At 47.1% G+C, this 20,686-nt stretch overlaps 1 protein-coding gene across 10 annotated transcripts in view; it reads right to left on the bottom strand.

The window, feature by feature from the left end:
• Positions 1–3,320: 3,320 nt before the first annotated feature.
• The window catches only part of EXD1 (exonuclease 3'-5' domain containing 1), a 39,459-nt gene continuing 22,093 nt past the window's right edge, over positions 3,321–20,686 (bottom strand). For 9 of the 10 annotated variants that reach the window (XM_051822057.2, XM_051822055.2, XM_070054008.1 and 6 more), the window contains 5 exons: positions 15,019–15,123; positions 14,858–14,938; positions 11,047–11,190; positions 8,414–8,605; positions 3,321–4,699 (listed from right to left, as the gene is read on the bottom strand). In XM_051822057.2, the coding sequence (XP_051678017.2) occupies positions 4,079–4,699; positions 8,414–8,605; positions 11,047–11,190; positions 14,858–14,938; positions 15,019–15,123 (1,143 nt within the window). In that variant the 3' untranslated portion in view covers positions 3,321–4,078. The remainder of the gene's footprint in view (positions 4,700–8,413; positions 8,606–11,046; positions 11,191–14,857; positions 14,939–15,018; positions 15,124–20,686) is intronic. The other variant, XM_070054009.1, reaches the window with a different exon arrangement.

Here is a 20,686-nt window from a genome sequence, read left to right on the forward strand (position 1 = left end):
TGAGTCAGGTCATGAATAGCTGAGTATCAGGCCGGCACTGTGGTGTAGCGGGTAAAGTCGCCACCTGCAGTGCCAGCACCCCATATGGGCGCTGGTTTGAGTGCTGGCTGCTCTACTTCTGATCCATTTCTCTGCTATGGTCTGGGATAGCAGTAGAAGATGGCCCAAGTCCTTGGGCCCCTGCACCTGTGTGAGAGACCAGAAGAAGCTCCTGGTTTCTGGCTTCGGATCAGCACAGCTCTGGCCGTTGCAGCCAACTGGGGAGTGAACCAGCAGATGGAAGACCTCCTTCTCTCTCTCTCTCTCTCTCTCTGCCACTCCTTCTCTCTGTGTGTAACTCTGACTTTCAAGTAAAATAAACAATTTTTTTAAAAAATGAATAGCTGAATAGCACACTTGCAGAAAATTAGTGGCAGTTTGGAATAAGACCTCAAGAGTTCAGGAAGCCAGGCAGCATGGCTTATGACTTTTATCCTTTTTTTTTTTTTTTAAGATTTATTTATTTATTTGAAAGGCAGAGTTACTGAGAGGCAGAGATGGAGAGAGAGAGAGAGAGAGAGAGAAAGGTCTTCCATCCACTGGTTCATGCCACAGATGGCCACAATGGCCAGAGCTGGGCCAATCTGAAGCCAGGAGCCAGGAGCTTCTTCCAGGTCTCCCACGTGGGTGCAGGGGCCCAAGAACTTGGGCCATCTTCTACTGCCCTCCTAGGCCACAGCAGAGAGCTGGATCGGAAGTAGAGGAACTGGGTCTCGCTCAAACCGGTGGCCATATGGGATGCCAGCACTGCGGGCAGCAGTTTTACCCAATACGCCAGGGTGCCGGCCCCAAGCTTATGGCCTTTCAACTTGGAAAATAGAGGGTAAGAAACTCAACAGTGGATAAAAGAAAAAACAAAAACAAAACCAAAAAGAAAAAAAAAAAACTTAGAATTTCCAAAAATTCTGGGTAAGATTTAAACAAGAAATCTCAGGTCAGCATTGTGGCACAGCAGGTTAAGCTGCCACTTGTGTTACCAACACCCCATATGGAGTACCTGTTAGAGTCTTGGCTGTTCTAGTTCCTGGCTAATGCAGCTGGGAAAGTAGCAGAAAATCGCCCAAGTACTTGGTCTCCTGTATCTATGTGGGAGACATGGATGGAGTTCCTGGCTCTTGGCTCAGCTTGGCTCAGTCTTGGCTCTTGTGGCCATTTGGGGAGCAAGACAGCAGATGGAAGATCTCTCTCTCTCTCTCTGTCATGCTCTGTCCCCTCTGTCACTTTGCTTTTCAAATAAGTAAATCAATCTTAAAAACCAACCAAGCAACCAACCAAGAAGCCTATGTGATGCCACACAGCACTAGTACAAGTGCTTGAATATGGCAGACAATTTTTCCGCTTTTTATCTAGCAAAGAACTGAACTTCCTGGCAGGTTCTGATAGCACACGCGGAGTTTAGGTACGAACTCCAGGCTAGAATGAGGATGTGCAGAAAAGTGCAGTTTCAGATCGGAATGTTTTACTGAGAAAATACTGTAACAAAACCCAAGAAGCTCATTTAGTTTTGGGAGTCAACGTACTTTTCAAACACACCAGCAGAGTTTTTCTGGAACAATGGCAATGTTTTAAACAAGTGCTATCAACATGGTGGACACCGGACACGTAGGGCTACTGAGTACTGGAAATATGGCAACGGCACAACGGCAACTGAAGAACGGCTTAAGATTTGATTTCACTTTAATTAACTTACTTTTACCTTTATACAGGGATATATAGCCAGTGACTACCAAAACAGTCTTGTTCTTTGTATGTATATTCATAAAACCTGCATAGTAAAAAAGGAATCCTTTTTAAAAATACATAAACTTACTACATTTTACCTTGGATCATGGTACGTATGAGGGTACTTCAACAATTTCATGGAAAAAAGGAATTACAAGCTTATTTTTGGGTGGGTATTTGGCTTAGATACTCAGCTCTACTCGATTCTAGCTGCCTGCTAATGCAGATCTTGGGAGCCAACGGGTGATGGCTGAAATGATTGGCTTCCTGCCACTCAGGTGGAAGACCTGGACTGAGTTGCCTGCACCTGGCTTCAGCTCCAGCTGAGGGCAGTTGTGAGCATTTGGGAGTAAACCAATGGATGGGAGCTCTCTTTCTGTTTCTCTGCCTCTCAAATAAATGAATACTTTTTTAAAAAGTTTACTTTGGTGCAAGAATTTTGGAAATCCATTTTTTTTATATGTGCATTTTCCATGACTATTTGGAGTACCTTCCTGTATATTGTAAGTGATGACCTAATGGTTCCTTAAGAAGCTAAATCAATTCCAGGAATCATATAGGAGTTCATACACTTCCCAGAGGAAAGCTAGATTAATTACCTTCTTGGCTCAACCTGAAAGTGCACTCACCCAAGGTGAGCCCGCAACCACCTTCACCCCAAAGTGACTTTCTGAACTACAAACAAATGAGGCAAGGCAACCACAGGGCTGGGTCGAACGTTGTTTGTGGGCCTGCCTTTATCTTAAACCCACGCTACACTGGCTCTGGAGTTTGGAGGGCCATAGCAATTCTTTTAGTACCACTCATAACAGAACTGGCTGGTACAAAGATGTCTGCCCCAAGTAATTAATAATTCCCATAACAGAGTCCAGTTAGGTTTTTTTGTTTGTTCTTTAAGATTTACTGGGGCCAGCATCCTGGCATAGCTGGTTTGAGTCGCTACCATTCAACTTTGATCCAACTCCCTGATAATGTGCTTGGGTCCCTGCCACCAATATAGGTGACCCTGATGGAATTCGAGGCTCCCGATTTTGGCCTGGCCCAGCCCTAGCTGGTGCAACCATTTGGGGAGTGAACCAGAAGATGAAAGATGTCTCTTTATCAAACTCTGCCTTTCAAATAAGTAAATAAATAAAATTAAAAAAAAAAAGAAATATAGTTATCAAAATATTTGAAAAGCAGAGTGACAGTGAGAGAGAAAAGGGGGGGGGGGGGGATCCATTCATTCTCTGGCTCACTTTTCACTTCCCAAATGGCCTCAATGGCAGGGGATGGGCTGGGGTGGGAAAGGCTGAAACCAGAAGCTTGGAACTCCATCCGGGTCTCTCATGTGGGTGGCAGAGGCCCAAGTACTTGGGCCATCATTGGCTGCTTTCCCAGGCCCTTAAGGGAGCCAGATAGAAGTGGAGCAGCCAGGACTTGAACCAGTGCCAGTGTGGAAAGCTGGTCAATGCTGGCTCCCAAATTACAGATTTCTAAACTGGACTTCAGACCTAGACATCCAGACATATTCCAACATCTTCCTTCCCGGACCCAATTAAGAAATGAGAGAGAGAACCTAATGCCAAAACAGGTTTATTGGTTATGTTACACACACAAAAACTGAGTGACTTGAACAAAAAAGGGTTCTGCACAGCTGCCTTCCTTTTGCCAAGAGAGCACCCCAGCCACAGTCAAATACAACCGAGACAGAGTTCAAGTTTACATGGCAGAGAAGTAGACAGACTCCCAAAGCAGCCCAGGGCCCCTGTGCTGGCAAGAAAACAGAGAAAACCTCAAAGTAACTCAAACAAGAAGAAATGAACACGGAGATGTTGATTCTTACTGTCTGTGACATCAGACACTAAAACATTCACAATTCAAGCATAAAGCCTATGCTTTCCCAAAGGAAAGGAGCTCTGGTTCGGTTGTCAAGGACCAATTTTTTTTTAAATTTATGGCTCAATTTTAATGATCCCCTTTCAAATCATCCTAAAAGTAACAGAACAAAACGTTTAAATTATAGATTTTTCTTAATACTAAGCCTAAGATTTTCCCCCCCCTTCGTCAAGTCCTGTAAAACCAGTTTCTTAGAAATAATTCATCCCGGCCACTGGAAACATTTCCTCACAATGACATAATCAGAAACCGTACTTCCTCTGTTATTTAACTTATCCGTTCCCATCCTAATCCCAATACCAGGAATGTCGGGGCTAGCAGGAGGATACAACTTCCCCCAGAGCCTGTGACTGAGGCGTAACCAAACTTAAGCACAGAGGGAGGCCCTGGAGGCCGGGACGTGAGCCGCCTTGCGGCCTTGACAACAAAGGGCAAATCTCTAGGCCAGACCTGGGGACAGGTTTATCCAGGAGTCAGTCTTCTCCAAGGCAGGACAGGGAGGGAGTGTGGGAAGGGCAGATTTTCTGGAAGGATGGGAGGTGTCCCCTGAAGACACTGAAACACCTTGCTTTGTGCATTGTAAGCCTTCCTTGCTTTCCATCGTCAGTAACTGTTCTATCTCCTCTTTCAAAGAACTCGCCTGAAAGTCCTGCTTGCACATCACAAGCTGGTTGTTTTGAGCTACTCTCGGGTTCTCTGACCCCACGGCCTCAGTGCTGGACCCGTCTCGGGCTTCTCCTTGCTCTAGAGAAGGCGGCTGTGGATGTCTTGTTGTGGTTTCTTTATTCATCATCTCCACTTTCAGAAACTTCTCGCCTTGACGAGATTCACGGGATGTAAAATCTGGAGCTTGATCTACCCTAGAATTTTTACAAAATAAGAACCCTCGGACTTTTCCTTCCTTCCCTGCTGTTTCTGTCACTGACTTCTTTGGATGCAGCACGCTCCTTATCAGGAGTCCCTGGGCGTTCACGCTGTATTCTTTTGCAGCTTTCTCTCTGCGCTGCTTCTGAAAGTCCTTGAGCTGAAGCAGCTCCTGTGGCAGCTCCATACAGGTGGGCTAAGGGAAGAAAACCAACACAAGTTTGTTACAAGCAAACTCCAGAAGGTGCGATCAGAGTCACTTCCAACGTAATTTCTGGTATTTTGTAACACAGAGAACACTCAAATGTATTCCTATAGCACCCCCTAGTGTCTTCAACTGTAGAACTGTTTTTCTAGCAATTTATGTTGCAAAGGCAATGAACATAACTTGTGTATGTTCATTCATACATTAGAAAATTTCAAAAAGGTTATGGAGAATGAAATTTAAAGATAAAAATACAAACTTTATATCTCAACACAAGCTTCTTAATTTTAAGACACTTTTTTAAAAATATTTATTTTACTTACTTGAAAACCAGAGTTAGAAAGATTGATCGATCTTCCATCTGCTGGTTCACTTCCCAAATGGCTGCAGTAACTGGTGCTGGGCCAGGCTGAAGCCAGGAGTCTGGAACTCCATCCAGGTCTCTCCCATGGGTGGCATGGGCTCAAGTGATTGGGCCACCTTCCACTGCTTTCCCAGGTGCATTAGCAGGCACCTGGATTGGAAGTGGAGCAGCTGGGACTTAAGCTGGTACCTATATGGGATGCCGGTGCCATGGGCAGAGGTTTTAACTGCTATGCCACAGTGCCAACTCCTCAATATACCTTTATTTCCAAAATCCCTTGACAATGTTTTCATGTGTATTTATCTCCAATAGACTAAAATTACAGATTGCCAAATAATCAGTGTTAATGTTTTACTGGACTATTGTTAAGATTTAGGAATAATGGATAGCTAAAAATTCTTAGTGCTCCACTCACTTAAATGTCTTTTTATATGTTATTCAATATTAAGAATGTTTGATATTAAAAAATGATCTAGTAGATGGGAGCTGTTTCTCTATTTCCCTGCCCTTTTTTTCTCTCAAATAAATATATTTTTAAAAAATAGTTTAACGGGTCTGGTGCTGTGGCATAGTGGGTTAAGCTGCCACTTGTGATGCCAGCATCCCATATGGGTACCAGTTCAAGCCCTGGCTGCTCCACTTCTGATCCAGCTCCCTGATAATGTGCCTGGGAAAGCAGCAGAAGATGGCCCCAGTCCTTGGGCCCCTGCACCCACATGGGAAACCTGACTGCAGCTCCTGGCTCCTGGCTTTGGCCTGGCCCAGATCCTGCAGTTGCAGCTATCTAGGGAGTAAACCAGCAGATGGAAGATCTCTGGCTATCCTTCTCTCTTTCTCTAACTCTGCCTTTCAAATAAATAAAATGAATCTTAAAAAATTAGTTTAACTGTAAACCAGCCTCAGGCATGCCCATTAGGAGGTTTTCTTTCTTTCTTTTTTTTTTTTTTTTTTTTTTTTTTTTTGAGATTTATTTTATTTATTTGAAAGAGTTACAGAGAGATGCAGAGCCAAAGAGAGAGAGACAGGTCTTCCATCTGCTGGTTCACTCCCCAAATGACCACAACGGCCAGAGCTGAGCTGATCTGAAGCCAGGAGCCAGGGGCCTCTTCCGGGTCTCCCACATGGGTGCAGGGACCCAAGGACTTGGGCCATCTTCTACCGCTTTCCCAGGCCACAACAGAAAGCTGGATCGGAAGAGGAGCAGACAGGACTTGAACTGGTGCCCATATGGGATGCCGGCGCTGTGGTTTTACCCGCTACGCCACAGTGCCGCCCAATCTTTAGGAGGTTTTCTAGAAGGAAGCATTGTTAACATAGCAGATCAACACTCAACGATGTTAGTGCCCCTTCAGATCTTCCAGTGGGACAAATTGTGGAGCTGGAAGATAGCGATAATGCTAATCCTGACTTTGTGTAGGCCTCAGCTAATGTATGTATACATCTTAGTTTTTAACAAAGCTTAAAAACAATTGGGGCCAGTGTTGTGGTATAGTGGGCATCCCTGCTGAGCCCTACTTCAAGTCCCAGCTGCTCCATGCTGACCCAGCTCCCTGCTAATGCACCTGGGAAAGCAATGGAAGATGTGCAAGTAGTTGGGAACCTGGTGGCAGTCCCTGGTGAAGCTCCTGGCTCCTGGCTTCAGCCTGGCACAGTCCCAGCTGTTATGGCTATTTGGGGAGTGAACCAGTGGATGAAAGATCTCTCCTTTTGTCTCTCCCTATCTGTCTCTGTAACTCTGCCTTTCAAATAAATAAATAAAGCTTTTTTAAAATGTTGAAAACTACTAAAATTAGAAAAAAGCTTAAGGAGGAAGGATATGAATAAAGAAAATACGGGGTGAGTGGCCTAGCAGTCTGGACACCTGCTGAGATGCCTACAGCCCATCCTGGAGTAGCTAGCTGGGTTTGACGCCTGCCTCTGGTTCCTGACTCCAGCTTCCTGCTGATATAGACCCGGGCAGGCAGTGGTGATGGCCGAAATCATCAGGTTCCTGCCATCTACACACAGCTCCCAACCTCAGTCTCAGCCTCAGCCTCAGCCTCAGCCCATCCCTGGCTGTTAGGTACATCTGGGTAGTGAACTAGTGGAGGAGAACATCTCTCTCTAACAAATAAATAAAAACCAATGAAAAAGAAAAAAACCCATTTTTGTACAGCTGTACAATGTGTGTTTTAAACTAAATACTATTACAAGAGTCAAAAAGCTAAAGAAAATTAAAAGTTTATAAAGTAAAAAAGGCCGGCGCCGCGGCTCACTAGGCTAATCCTCCGCCTAGCGGCGCCGGCACACCGGGTTCTAGTCCCGGTCGGGGCACCGGATTCTGTCCCGGCTGCCCCTCTTCCAGGCCAGCTCTCTGCTGTGGCCAGGGAGTGCAGTGGAGGATGGCCCAGGTGCTTGGGCCCTGCACCCCATGGGAGACCAGGAAAAGCACCTGGCTCCTGGCTCCTGCCATGGGATCAGCGCGGTGCGCCGGCCGCAGCGCGCCGGCCGCGGCGGCCACTGGAGGGTGAACCAACGGCAAAGGAAGACCTTTCTCTCTGTCTCTCTCTCTCACTGTCCACTCTGCCTGTCAAAAAAAAAAAAATAAATAAAAAATAAAAAAAAAATAAAGTAAAAAATTTACAGTAAGCCAAGGTTAATTTACTACTGAAAAATAATATTGCCTAAAAATTTAGAGTAGCCCGAGTATACGGTGCTGTGATGTGTACAGTGGTAGACAGCAATGTCACAGGTCTTCACCTCCATGCACCACATGCTCACCAAGTCAGCCCAAGCAGCTTCCATCCTGCTTATTTATTTATGTTAGAGAGAGGGGGAGAGACAGAGAGATAGATCTATTTTCCATCTGCTCCTTCACTCTCCAGTGGTCTCAATGGCCAGCACTGTGCCAGGCTGAAGCCAGGAGCTTCATCTGGGTCTCCCACAGGGGTGCAGGGGCCCAAACACTTGGGCCATTTTCTGCTGCTTTTCCCAGGTCATCAGCAGGGAGCTGGATCCGAAGAGGAGCAGCAGATCTATGAACTGTCACCCATAGGATGCTGGCATCGCAGGTGGTGGCTTTACCTGCTATGCCACAATGTTGGACCCTTGATCCATAGTTTTCTTATATTACCCTAGCAGCATGAAAATAACTAATGTAATCTTAGGTTTACCACACTTTGACAGACATGTTTCCCGGAAACAACGATATCATGAGAAGGTGTTCAGGGGATGGGTCAAGCCCAGGCTGTGGAACCATCAAGGATACTAATCACCAAGCCTGCCTCGAGGAAGTCACTGCAGCTGTGAAAAGTGGCACCGGAAGGGAGGTCGTGCAGGCACATCCACAGAGCTGCACCCACCTCTGTGCCTCCGAGCCGGTCTGCGGAGCCTTCGCGGTAGGTGTTGAGGTACCCGTCCACCAGGGTTGTTAGGTCCAACATCATCTCATCCAGCAGCACCAAGCGAAGGGGCAGCAGGTAGGTGGCTTCCAGGGCCAAAATTTTCAGCAAAGAGGGTGAAAGAGGGCGTGTGAACCACACGTCCGGGTTTTCCTGAAGATACCAAATTAATTTTCTCTGAATAGTAAGCAAAACTTTAAAGAAAACAAACTGTTTTGAGTGTTGCTTAAGACACTGTCACTTTTTTCTGTTATTTTATTTTATTTTCTATTTTTTGACAGGCAGAGTGGACAGTGAGAGAGAGAGACAGAGAGAAAGGTCTTCCTTTGCCGTTGGTTCACCCTCCAATGGCTGCCGCGGCCGGCGCGCTGCGGCCGGCGCACCGTGCTGATCCCATGGCAGGAGCCAGGAGCCAGGTGCTTTTCCTGGTCTCCCATGGGGTGCAGGGCCCAAGCACCTGGGCCATCCTCCACTGCACTCCCTGGCCACAGCAGAGAGCTGGCCTGGAAGAGGGGCAACCGGGACAGAATCCGGCACCCCGACTGGGACTAGAACCCGGTGTGCTGGCGCCGCTAGGCGGAGGATTAGCCTAGTGAGCCACGACTTTTTTCTGTTATTACCCCTGCACTCACACTATTTTTAAGGAATGCTTGTTTGGAAAGAGACACAGAGAAGGAGAGAGAGAGATCTTGTCAGTTTCACACCTCACATGCCTGCAACAACCAAGCTAAAGCCAGGAACAAGAAGCTCCATCCAGGTCTCCTACATGGGCAGCAGGGACCCAAGTACTTGAGCCATCCTCCCAGGATGAGCACTATCAGGAAAGTGGATTGGAAATAGAATAGTGGGGGCTGGAGCCAGGCACTCCAACATGGAATGTAGGCACCCCAAGAGGTGGCTTAACCCACCCCACTGCACCACCACGCCTGCCCCTCACACTAGCTTTTTTCTTTTTTAGTTACTTTTTTTTTTTGAGGTTTACTTATTTTATCAAAAGGCAGATTGATAGGGAGTAGGAAAGAGGGGGGGGAGGGAGGGGGAGAGTAGGAAAGGGGGGGGAGGGAGGAGGGAAGAGAGAGAGAGGGAGAGGGAGAGAGAAAAAGAGAGAGAGAAACAGAAAGACTGAGACCTTCTATCTGCTGATGCACTCCCCAAAACTACCAATAGCCAGGATTGAGCCAGGCAGAAGCCAGAAGCCTGGAACTCAATCCCAGTCTCCATGTGGGTGGCAGGGATCCAAGCACTTGAGCCATCACCTGCTGCCTCCCAGGATGTGCATTAGCAGGGAGCTGGAACTGGAAGTAGAGGTGGGACTTGAACCCAGGCACTCTGATTTGGGATTGGACATCCTAACTGCTGGGCCAAATGCCCAGCCCTGCTTTCACACTGTTGCTAGTCCTGTGAATGAATACACGCTCACACACACAGTCATGCAAATACAACGTGTGTGTGTGTGAGAGACAGAAGTGGGGGCAGATAGGTAGGTTGATCAGAAATTCTCACAGCTGGAGGCAGTAGACTTGAGTATATGACCCAAGCTGGAGTCAATATGGTCATGACCTAAGTTTACCTTATTTGGGAGAAACAGCTGGGATGGTTTTGGTCCCATTGCTTTAATCCGTTTCCACAAAAGATTCCCCCTGTCCCAACTTGAAAATTTATTTCAGTATAGTTCTTTTATTTATTTATTTATTTTTATTTGACAGAGTTAGACAGTGAGAGAAGAGAGACAGAGAGAAAGGTCTTCCTTCCGCTAGTTCACCCCCCACAAATGGCTGCTATGGCCAGCGCTGCGCCGATCCGAAGCTAGGAGCCAGGTGCTTCCTCCTGGTCTCCCATGTGGGTGAAGGCACCCAAGCACTTGAGTCATCCTCCACTGCCCTCTTGGGCCACAGCAGAGAGCTGGACTGGAAGAGGAGCAACCGGGACTAGAACCCAGTGCCCATGTGGGATGCCGGCGCTGTAGGCAGAGGATTAACCCAGTGAGCCATGGCACCAGCCCCAGTATAGTTCTTTAAAGAGATTATTTATTTACTTACTTACTTGAAAGCAGAGTCACAGACCCAGGAAGGAGAGAGAGAGAGAGAGAGAGAGAGAGAGAGAGAGAGAGAGAGAGAGAGAGATTGATTTTCTATCTATTGGTTCACTCTCCAAACACCCACAACAGCATGGGGCTAGGCCAGGATGACAGCGGAACCTGGAACTCCAAATAGGTCTCCCATTTGGGTGGCAGGGACACAAGCAAGCGCTTGGCCACCATCTGCTGCCTCCATGGAGCATTAGCAGGAAGCTGGATTCAAAGCACAGGGTAGTCAGGACTCAAGCCAGGCACTTAGATATGGGGTGCAGGTGACCCACATAGCAGTGTAACCCACTGAATCACAACACCTGGCCCTAGGTAACATTTTAAAGGCGGACCTTGGTTTTTATCCACTTGAGAGCATGAAGAACTATTCCCATTTGGCATAACTAAGTAAGACATTGGCAATGGTTATGTACGATAGGCAGCTTCATTTTTCTACATAATAGGCTGGCAATCCTACTCTCAAAACACTGGGGAAATTAACGTCAAAGGAATCGACTTTAACACTCACCTGAATCAATTTTTGTCTCTCTTCTAGAAAGGAGAGATGCTTAGGGGCTACCTTAAGGTGCCTGATTAAACTCTCTTGCAAAGTACTGATGCAGTTTGGAAGAAAGCCACCTGTTTCCATGGAAAATTGAAGGACATCTGCTACCTGTGGTATTAAAAAAAAAAAAAGGCAAATAGGTCAAGTATAGGCAGAAAGTGATCTCAAGACAGAAGTATATTTAGAAAAATGTCTTTAAATATCATTTTCTCCAGGAATTCTCATGATAGACAATGCCATTAAGACTTTTTAAAGATTTATTTTATTTATTTGAAAGACAGAGTTACAGAGAGGCAGAGACAGAGAGAGGGAGAGAGGTCTTTCATCTGCTGGTTCACTCCCCAGATAATTGCAATGGCCAGAGCTGAGCTAATCCGAAGTCAGGAGCCAGGAGCTTCTTCTAGGTCTCCCACGTGGGTGCAGAGGCGCAAGGACTTGGGCCACCTTCTACTGCTCTCCCAGGCCATAGCAGAGAGCTGGATCAAAAGAGGAGCAGCCAGGACTAGAACCAGCACTCATATGGGATGCCAGTGCTGCAGCTCGTGACTTTAACCTGCTGTGCCACAGTGTCGGCCCGCCATTAGAACATTTAAAGTTGTTTAGTCAAAAATTACTCCAAAAATTTTTTTAAAAAGGAAAAAGATCATCCATCTTTAAAAAAGAGAGAAAGAAAGAAAAAACACCCAAATTAAAACTCAGGACAAAGTGGCTTCACTGGTGAATTCTAAACATTAAAAAAAGGATGTATTTATTTTTACTTATTTTAAAGGTAGAGTGACAGAGATAGAGAGAGAGAAACTTCCATCCTCTGGTTCACTTCCCAAATGCGTCAACATCTAAGGCCAGGTCAGGCTTAAGCCAGGAGCCAGGCACTCCATGGGTAGCAGGGACCTAAGTACTTAGGCCATCATTCACTGCCTCCCAAATGCATTAGCAGTGAGCTAGATCAGAAGTGGAAAAGCCAGGACTCGAACCTACACTCCGATATGGGATGCCAGCATCACAGGCAGCAGCCTAATCTGCTGTGCCACAACACTGGCCCCAGTCACCCTGTTTTATTGTCTACTTTCTCTTCTGGTTTTTTTTTTTTTTTTTTTTTTTTTTTTTTTTTTTTTTTTTTTTACAGGCAGAGTGGACAGTGAGAGAGAGAGACAGAGAGAAAAGTCTTCCTTTGCCGTTGGTTCACCCTCCAATGGCCGCCGCGGCCGGCACACTGCGGCCGGCGCACTGCACTGATATGAAGGCACTGATATGAAGGCAGGAGCCAGGTGCTTCTCCTGGTCTCCCATGGGGTGCAGGGCCCAAGCACCTGGGCCATCCTCCACTGCACTCCCTGGCCACACCAGAGAGCTGGCCTGGAAGAGGGGCAACCGGGACAGAATCTGGTGCCCCGACTGGGACTAGAACCCAGTGTGCCAGCGCTGCTAGGTGGAGGATTAGCCTAGTGAGCCGCGGCGCCAGCTCTTCTGCTTCTTTTGTCTGCCTTATGATTGTTACTGTTTAGTTCCTTTTGGGACTAGGGAAAGAAAGAATTCAAGAATTGCTTTTATTATCTTTCTGCAACCCTGGCAAAATTTTGTTAAGGAAAATCAACATAAATAAGAATCATAGGGGCCGGTACTGTGGTGTAGCAGAAAAGCCTCCACCTACAGTGCCAGCATTCCGTATGGGTGTTGGTTCGAGTCCTGGCTCCTCCACTTTTGATCCAGCTTTCTGCTATCACCTGGAAAAGTAGTAGAAGATGCCCAAGTCCTTGGGCCCCTGCACCTGAGTGGGAGGCCCAGAGGAAGCTCCTGGCCCCTGGCTTCGGATCGGCACAGCTCCAGCCATTGCAGCCAACTGGGGAGTGAACCAGCAGATGGAAGACCTCTTTCTCTCTCCCTCTCTCTCTGAGTAACTCTGACTTTCAAGTAAATGAATAAATCTTAAAAAAAAAAAAGAAGAAGAAGAAGAAAGAAGAAAGAAGAAGAAGAAAGAAGAAAGAAGAAAGAAGAAAGAAGAAGAAAGACGAAGAAGCAGCAGCAGCAGCAGCAGTAGCAGCTCCTGGCTCCTGGCTTTGGATTGGCCAAGCTCTGGCCGTTGCGGCCAGCTGGGGAGTGAACCAACGGATGGAAGAGCTCGCTCTCTCTCTGCCTCTGCCTCTCTGTAATTCTGTTTTTAAAATAAATAAATAAATCTTATTTAAAAATCACAATAAATATTTACCTGTGTGTGGTAGGCTGAAAAAACGCCCCCAAAGATACTCACATCCTAATCCCTGGAACCTGTTACCTTATATGGCAAAACTTTGCAGCTGTGATGAAATTAAGGCTCTTAAAGTGAGACAATTATCCTGACAAGCACAAGCAAATTCACTAGCGTTCTTTTAGGAGACTTTACTACAGTCAGAAGAGGAGACTGGCTGACAGAGGCACAAGTGAGAGCAACGCATTTTGAAGGTGACGGAGTGGACCACAAGCCGAGGAGTACAAATGGTCATCAGAAATGGAAAAAGCCAAGGAAACAGAATCTCCCCACAGAGCCTCCAGAGGAATCCTCACTGACACAGGATTTGGGGAGCTTTATTAAAGCAACGATGCAAAACCAACACACTGTGTTAAGGGAAAACAAACGGGTGAAAATCTGAAATGAAAAACATGGAACGGTATGCCAAAGCCTGGAAGGTCCAATCAAGAAGCCTGGAGGCAGGTATTTCGCGCAGCAAACACCACCTGGGATGCCCACATCTCATAATGGAGTGCCTGGTTTCAAGTCTTGGCTCTGCTTCTGAGCCAGCTTCCTACTAATGCTCACCCCAGGAGGCAGTGGTGATGGCTCAGTACTGGAGTCCCTGCCACCCACATGGATGAGAGATCTGGATTGAGCTCTGACTGTTGCGGGCATTTGGGGAGTGGATCAACGGGTGGGAGTCTCTCTTGGTCTCTGCCTTACAAATGAAGTGAAAAACAAATAAAAATTAAGTCAGAACAGATCACATAAAAAAGCAGGAGCCAAGACCTCAAGGGAACAATGAGCCACTCTTCAATTCAGAGTAAGCACAGAAACCATCATTACACCGTGCAGTGTGAGGGCCTGAGGGAAGCTCCGACTAACAGGCAAGCAGACACAGCAGAAAAGTGGCCCACTCACAGCAACACGAAACTAAACGGTCAGGGTCACTGCTCAAAACTGGCCAAGTCATTAGTTCCTCTCCAAAGGATCTGGGCTTGTGTATTCAAGACCTCCCTTTCACTGGCATAAATCTACAAACTAGAAGACCTTAAAGAAAATAGAATGAAAACTAGAGGCCGTTATAGTCCAGGGACTTCCCATTTCTCTAAGGTCTCTGGGATGAGTGGCAAATCACATGTCTTTAGGTTTTGGGGGCACATCCTGCCCCCCTCCAGCTAAATGCCCTCTTGTCTTAGTCGACACGCTCATGGGAAAGGCAGAGATGTGATTGCTCATCCCACACCAAGTCTCCCGTGTCAGACTTCTGAAAGATTTCCTAATTGCTCAAGCTTTTGAATGTGCTATGGAATATGGAGCTTATTTCTTATTTCCAAGTTCTGGAGCAACTTGAGGAAAACGTGGTCCTAAAAAAACTAGGTTACTTTCTTTCAGTGCTTTCATAGCTCACCAAACATTCCCGAATACTGTACAAGCATCTTACAGGGGAAGTGGGCAGGGACGGGGCACCAGCACCACAGGAGAGATTTAAACACTCAACGGATGAGGCCTGTTTCCTACAGGAGCTATGCACAGTGGTTTGAATTCAGTGCTTCCCTTCATGTACCTGAGTGTCAAAGACATTGTTCAGCATAATTCCATACTGATGAGAGAGGCAGTCTGAAAGCCAACGGCAGTCATGGATGACCTAAGGAGTCAGAGCATGGAGATGACCATTAGAATCAGGCTGCTAATTCTACCAGCAGAGGAATCAAGGCACACACCCACCTTTAAAATTCTCTTGTCTTCCAATATCATCTGAAGGCCATTGTTGAAAGCACGACGTCCCAAAAGGAAAATGTCAAATAAGTAAACTCGGCTATTTGAGGCCACCTGCAACAGACCATGCAGATACACTTGTGACACTAAGAAAGAACTGGGGAGGGACACGAGGATCAGGAATAAAAGGTGACAAAACATTCACTGTTAGGGAAACATAGGCATTCAGTTGTTCTTGTGGAAAACAGATTTAAATTGTTTTTTAAAAAAGATTTATTTAAGTCAGAGTTACAGAGAGAGGTAGACAGAGATTTTACAACCACTGGTTCACTCCCCCAGATGGCCGCAATGGCCAGGGCTGAGCCAAGCTGAAGCAGGAGCCATGAGCTTCATCCGGGTCTCCCACATGGGTGCAGAGGCTCAAACACTTGGGACGTCCTCCTCTGCTTTTCCCAGGCCATTAGCAAGAAGCTGGATCACAAGTGGAGCATCTGGGACTTGAACTGGCTCCCACATTGAATGCTGGCCTCACAAATGGCAGCTTAACCTGCTATTCCCCATCAGGAGCCCCTCAAGTTGATTTTGAAAGACAATCATTGTGATCTTCAAGATAAGAAAAAAGCACACACTACTGTTAATGTTAGTTTAATGGCTGTATTAATATGGACCCTGTTTTTAGGATATAGGGTCAATTTAGTGGGTCAAGCTCAGCTTTGTTTGCTGGCTCTGTTTAAATGAATGGAAAGGAATGGATAGTTTCTTTACATATACATTTTGATGCATGTATGTCTATTAGGTAACTATGTCAATCCAGCTTTTTCTTACTATAATATGGCAGTCAAAATTTTGTAGATACTTTTATAGACTACTTCTCATTTTTCAATATTATAAATAACACTACAATAGAGATTTGTTGAGGGTGATAAACAAAAACTATACACTGGTGACGTGAACTTTCATTTTTTTTTTCTTCTTCCATCTGATGGTTTACTCCCCAATTGGCCGCAACAGCGGGAGCTGTGCTGATCCAAAGCCAGGAGCTTCTTCCTGGTCTCCCACATGGGTGCAGGAGCCCAAGGACTTGGGCCATTTTCTATTGCTATCCCAGGCCATAGTGGAGAGCTGGATCGAAAGAGGAGCAGCCAGGACTAGAACTGGTGCTTGTATGAGATGCTGGTGCCTCAGGCCAGGGCTTCAACCCGCTGTGACACAGCACTGGCCCTCACTTTTTACAGTTCCAACTTTAATGTCTATCAGTCTCATCTATGGCATTCTAATTGTGATATTGTGAAATATATCTTTGGTCTTTTTCCTGGTTTCTGGATATAGAGCTTATAAAAAAGCTGTGTCTTTTGTATGCTAATGAAATCACTGACATCTGGGGGGCCCTAAGTAGATTTAGGATGCAGGGCTTGTTACAGGAAAGACGAAGGAATGGTCAGAGCGTTAGGACTTTTAGCCCTACCACCCCTCACCAACTTCGCGGGAGGGGAAGAGGCAGAAGGTCAAGTTGATCCCTGAAGGCTGCTGATTTGATTAGTTGTGCCTCCTTTTTTTTTTTTTTTTTTTTTTTTGACAGGCAGAGTGGACAGTGAGAGAGAGAGACAGAGAGAGAAAGGTCTTCCTTTGCCGTTGGTTCACCCTCCAATGGCCGCCGCTGCAGCCGGCGCACCGCGCTGATCCTGGCAGGAGCCAGGAGCCAGGTGCTTTTCCTGGTCTCCCATGGGGTGCAGGGCCCAAGCACCTGGGCCATCCTCCACTGCACTCCCTGGCCATAGCAGAGAGCTGGCCTGGAAGAGGGGCAACCGGGACAGAATCCGGCGCCCCAACCGGGACTAGAACCCGGTGTGCCGGCGCCGCAAGGTGGAGGATTAGCCTATTGAGCCACGGCGCCGGCTTAGTTGTGCCTCCTTAATGGAGCCTCTGTAAAGACTCCAAAGGTCTGAGTGTGGAGGGTTTCTGGACAGCTGAGTGTGTGGGGGTTCTTGGAGGGTGGCACAGCCCTGCTCCATACCTCACTCACTCTCTCTCTCTCTCTCTCTATATATATATATATATATATTCATTGGCATCCTTTATAATCAGTGGGCAAAGATAAGCAAAGTGTTTCCTTGAGCTCTGCAAGCTGTTCTGATAAATTAACTGAACCTGTTGAGGGGGTTGTGCGAGCCCAGACTTACAGCTGGTTGGTCAGAAGCACAGGTCAGAACTGGTGATTGTGACTAGTGTATAGGATTCAGCCCTCTACCTGTGGGGTCTGAACTATTTCCTAATATACAGGGTCAGAATAGAACTGCACTGAGAGGACATCTCTCTGGCATCTGCTGGAGAATCACAGTAGAGCTGTGGGACAGGAAACCACCCCACATATCCCGGGCCCCAGGGGGAGGCGTTTTCCCTAATGGTTGAGACACCTGGGTTTCATTCTCATATACAGCTCCTGACTCCAGCTTCTTGCTAATGCAGACCCTGGGAGGCAGTGGTCATGGCTCAAGTAATTGGGTCCTTGCCACTCACATAGGAGGCTCCATTGTGGTCCTGGCTCCTAGCTTTGACCGTGCCTAACCTTGGTTGGTGCAGGGATTGAGGACTGAGGACTGAACTGTGAATGGGCTTGCTTGCTTTTTCTTTCTTTTTTTTTTTTTTATAAGATTTCATTTATTTATTTGAGAGGTAGAGCTACAGACACAGAGAGGTCTTCCATCTGCTCGTTCACTCCCCAAATGGCCTCAATGGCCAGAGTCAGGCCAGTCTCAAGCCAGGAGCAGGTCTTTCACGTGTGTGCAGGGGCCCAAGCAATTGGGCCATCTTCTGCTGCTTTCCCAGGCCATAAGCAGAGAGCTGGATAAGAAGAGTAGCAGCCAAGACATGAACTGGTAGTGCCCATATGGGATGCTGGCACTGCAGGAGGAGGCTTAGCCTACTACACCACAGTGCCAGCCCAGGGCTTTCTTTCTGTCTCTCTCCCCAGATGCCCACAATAGTTGGGGCATGGCCAAGCGACGCAAAGAGCCTGGAACTTAGCCCGGGATTCCTACATGGGAGATAGGGATACAAGTACCTGGGATATCACTTGTTGCCTCCCAAGGCAAACATTAGCTGGAAGCTGGGATTGGAACTAGAGCTAGAACTTGAATCACTGACCCCAATATTGGATGTGGGCATCCTAAGCAGTGTCTTAGCCACTGCACTAAACACCTGTTCCAGTTTCTAATTTTTTAAAAAAAGATTTTATTTATTTGAAAGGTGGAGTGAGAGACCGAGAAGGATATTCCATCCATTCATTCCACAAAAAGTTGAAGCCAGAAGCCCAGAACTCCATCCAGCTCTCCCACATGGAAGGCAGGGTCCCAAGTACTTGGCCATCTTCCACTTCCTTTCCAGGCCCACTAGAAGAAAGCTGATTGGGGTGGAATAGCCAGGATTCAATCTCTTGGTCTGATATGGAACATGTGTATCAGAAGAGGGGGCTTAATCTACTGGACCACAATGCAGGTCCCCAGTTTCTAATTTTTCTAAAAATATTTATTTTATTTGAAAGGTGAAGTTACAGAGAGAGAAAGGGAGGGAGGGAGAGAGAGAAAGAGAGCGAGCAAGCCAGAGAGAAAGGGACAGAGAGATCTTCCATCTGCTGGTTCACTCCCCAAAAGGCCACAACAGCCAGGCTGGGCCAGGCAGAAGCCAGGAGCTTCTTCTGGGTTTCCCACATGGGTGCAGGGGCCCAAGCACTTGGGTCATCTTCCACTGTTTTCCCAGGCGCATTAGCAGGAAGATAAATCGCCCATATGGGATACTGGCGATGCAGATGGTGGCTTAACACACTGTGCCACAGAACCGGCCCCAAGTTTCTTTTTTTTTTTTTTTTTGGACAGGCAGAGTGGACAGTGAGAGAGAGAGACAGAGACAGAGAGAAAAGTCTTCCTTTGCTGTTGGTTCACCCTCCAATGGCTGCTGTGGCCGGCATGCTGTGGCCAGCACACCACGCTGATCCGAAGGCAGGAGCCAGGTGCTTCTCCTGGTCTCCCATGGGGTGCAGGGCCCAAGCACCTGGGCCATCCTCCACTGCCCTCCGGGCCACAGCAGAGAGCTGGCCTGGAAGAGGGGCAACCGAGACAGAATCTGGCGCCGCAACCGGGACTAGAACCCGGTGTGCCGGCGCCGCAGGCGGAGGATTACCCTAGTGAGCCACGGCGCCGGCCCCCAGGTTTCTATTTTTTAAAGATCTATTTATTTACTTGAAAGTCAGAGCTGGGGTCAGTGCTGTGGCACAGCGGGTTAACGCCCTGGCCTGAAGTGCAGGCATCCCATATGGGCTCCGGTGCGAGACCTGGCTGCTCCACTTCCAATCCAGCTCTCTGCTGTGGCCTGGGAAAGCAGCAGAAGATGGTCCAAATCCTTGGGCCCCTGCATCCACTTTGGAGACCCGGAGGAAGCTCCTGGCTCCTGGCTTCTGATCCACGCAGCTCTGGCCGTTGCTGCCAACTGGGGAGTGAACCAGTGGATGGAAGACCTCTCTCTCTCTCTGCCTCTCTTTCTTTCTCTGTGTAACTCAGACTTTCAAATAAATAAATAAATCCTTAAAATAAATAAATATTTTTAAAAAAGACTGTATGATATTTGTGGAGAGATGGACACATAGATTATAAATATATAAAAACAGAGTAGACATCAGAAATAGGCCTATACAATTATGCCTAATTTTATTTTTAAAAAATTATTTATTTTAGGGGCAGAGTTACAGAGAGAAGGAGAAGCAGAGAGAAGTCTTCCATCTGCGGGTTCACTCCCCAAATGGCCTCAATGGTCAAAGCAGAAGCGATCCAAGGACAGGACCCAGGAGCTTCTTCTGGATCTCCCATGTGGGTGCAGGGACCCAAGCACTTGGGCCATCTTCCATTGCTTTCCCAAGCCATCAGCAGGAAGATAGATAGGAAGTAGAGCAACCAGGACTTGAATTGGTGCCATTTGGAGTGCTGGCCCCGCAGGCAGAGGCTTAACCTGCTATGCTGCATCACTGGCATAACTGATTTTTTTTAAGGCTTATTTATTTTACTTGAAAGTCAGAGTTACACAGAGAGAAGAGGCAGAGAGAGAAAGAGGTCTTCCACCCGCTAGTTCACTCCCCAATTGGCTGCAATGGCCGGAGTTGCACCGATCTGAAACCAGGAGCCAGGAGCGTCTTCTGGGTCTCCCACATGGGTTCAGGGGTCCAAGGCCTTGGGCCATCCTTCACTACTTTCCCAGGCCATAGCAGAGAGCTGGATCAGAAGTGGAGCAGGCGGGACTCAAACTGGCACCCATATTGGATGCCGGCACTGCAGGTGATGGATTTACCTGCTACGCCACAGCACCAGCCCCCAGACTAACTGATTTTAAATTATTTTAATTATTTTATTTTACTTATTTGATAGCAGAGAGAGAGAGAGAGAGATACAGAGAGAGATCCCATCTGCTGCTACAACATCCCCCAAAATGCCCACAACGTATGGGGCTTGGTGAAGCTAAATCCAGGAGCCGGGAATTTAATCTAGCTCTCTCATGTGGGTGGCAGGGAACCAAGTACTTGAGCCATTACCTGCTACTTCCCAGAGTGTGCATTAGCAAGAAGCTGGACTCAGTAGCAGAGCCAGGGCTCTAACCAAAGCTCTCTGGATACAAGATCCCGGTGAGGGGCCAG

Source organism: Oryctolagus cuniculus, chromosome 12, assembly GCF_964237555.1.
Source record: "Oryctolagus cuniculus chromosome 12, mOryCun1.1, whole genome shotgun sequence".
Classification (NCBI taxonomy): Eukaryota; Metazoa; Chordata; class Mammalia; order Lagomorpha; family Leporidae; genus Oryctolagus; species Oryctolagus cuniculus.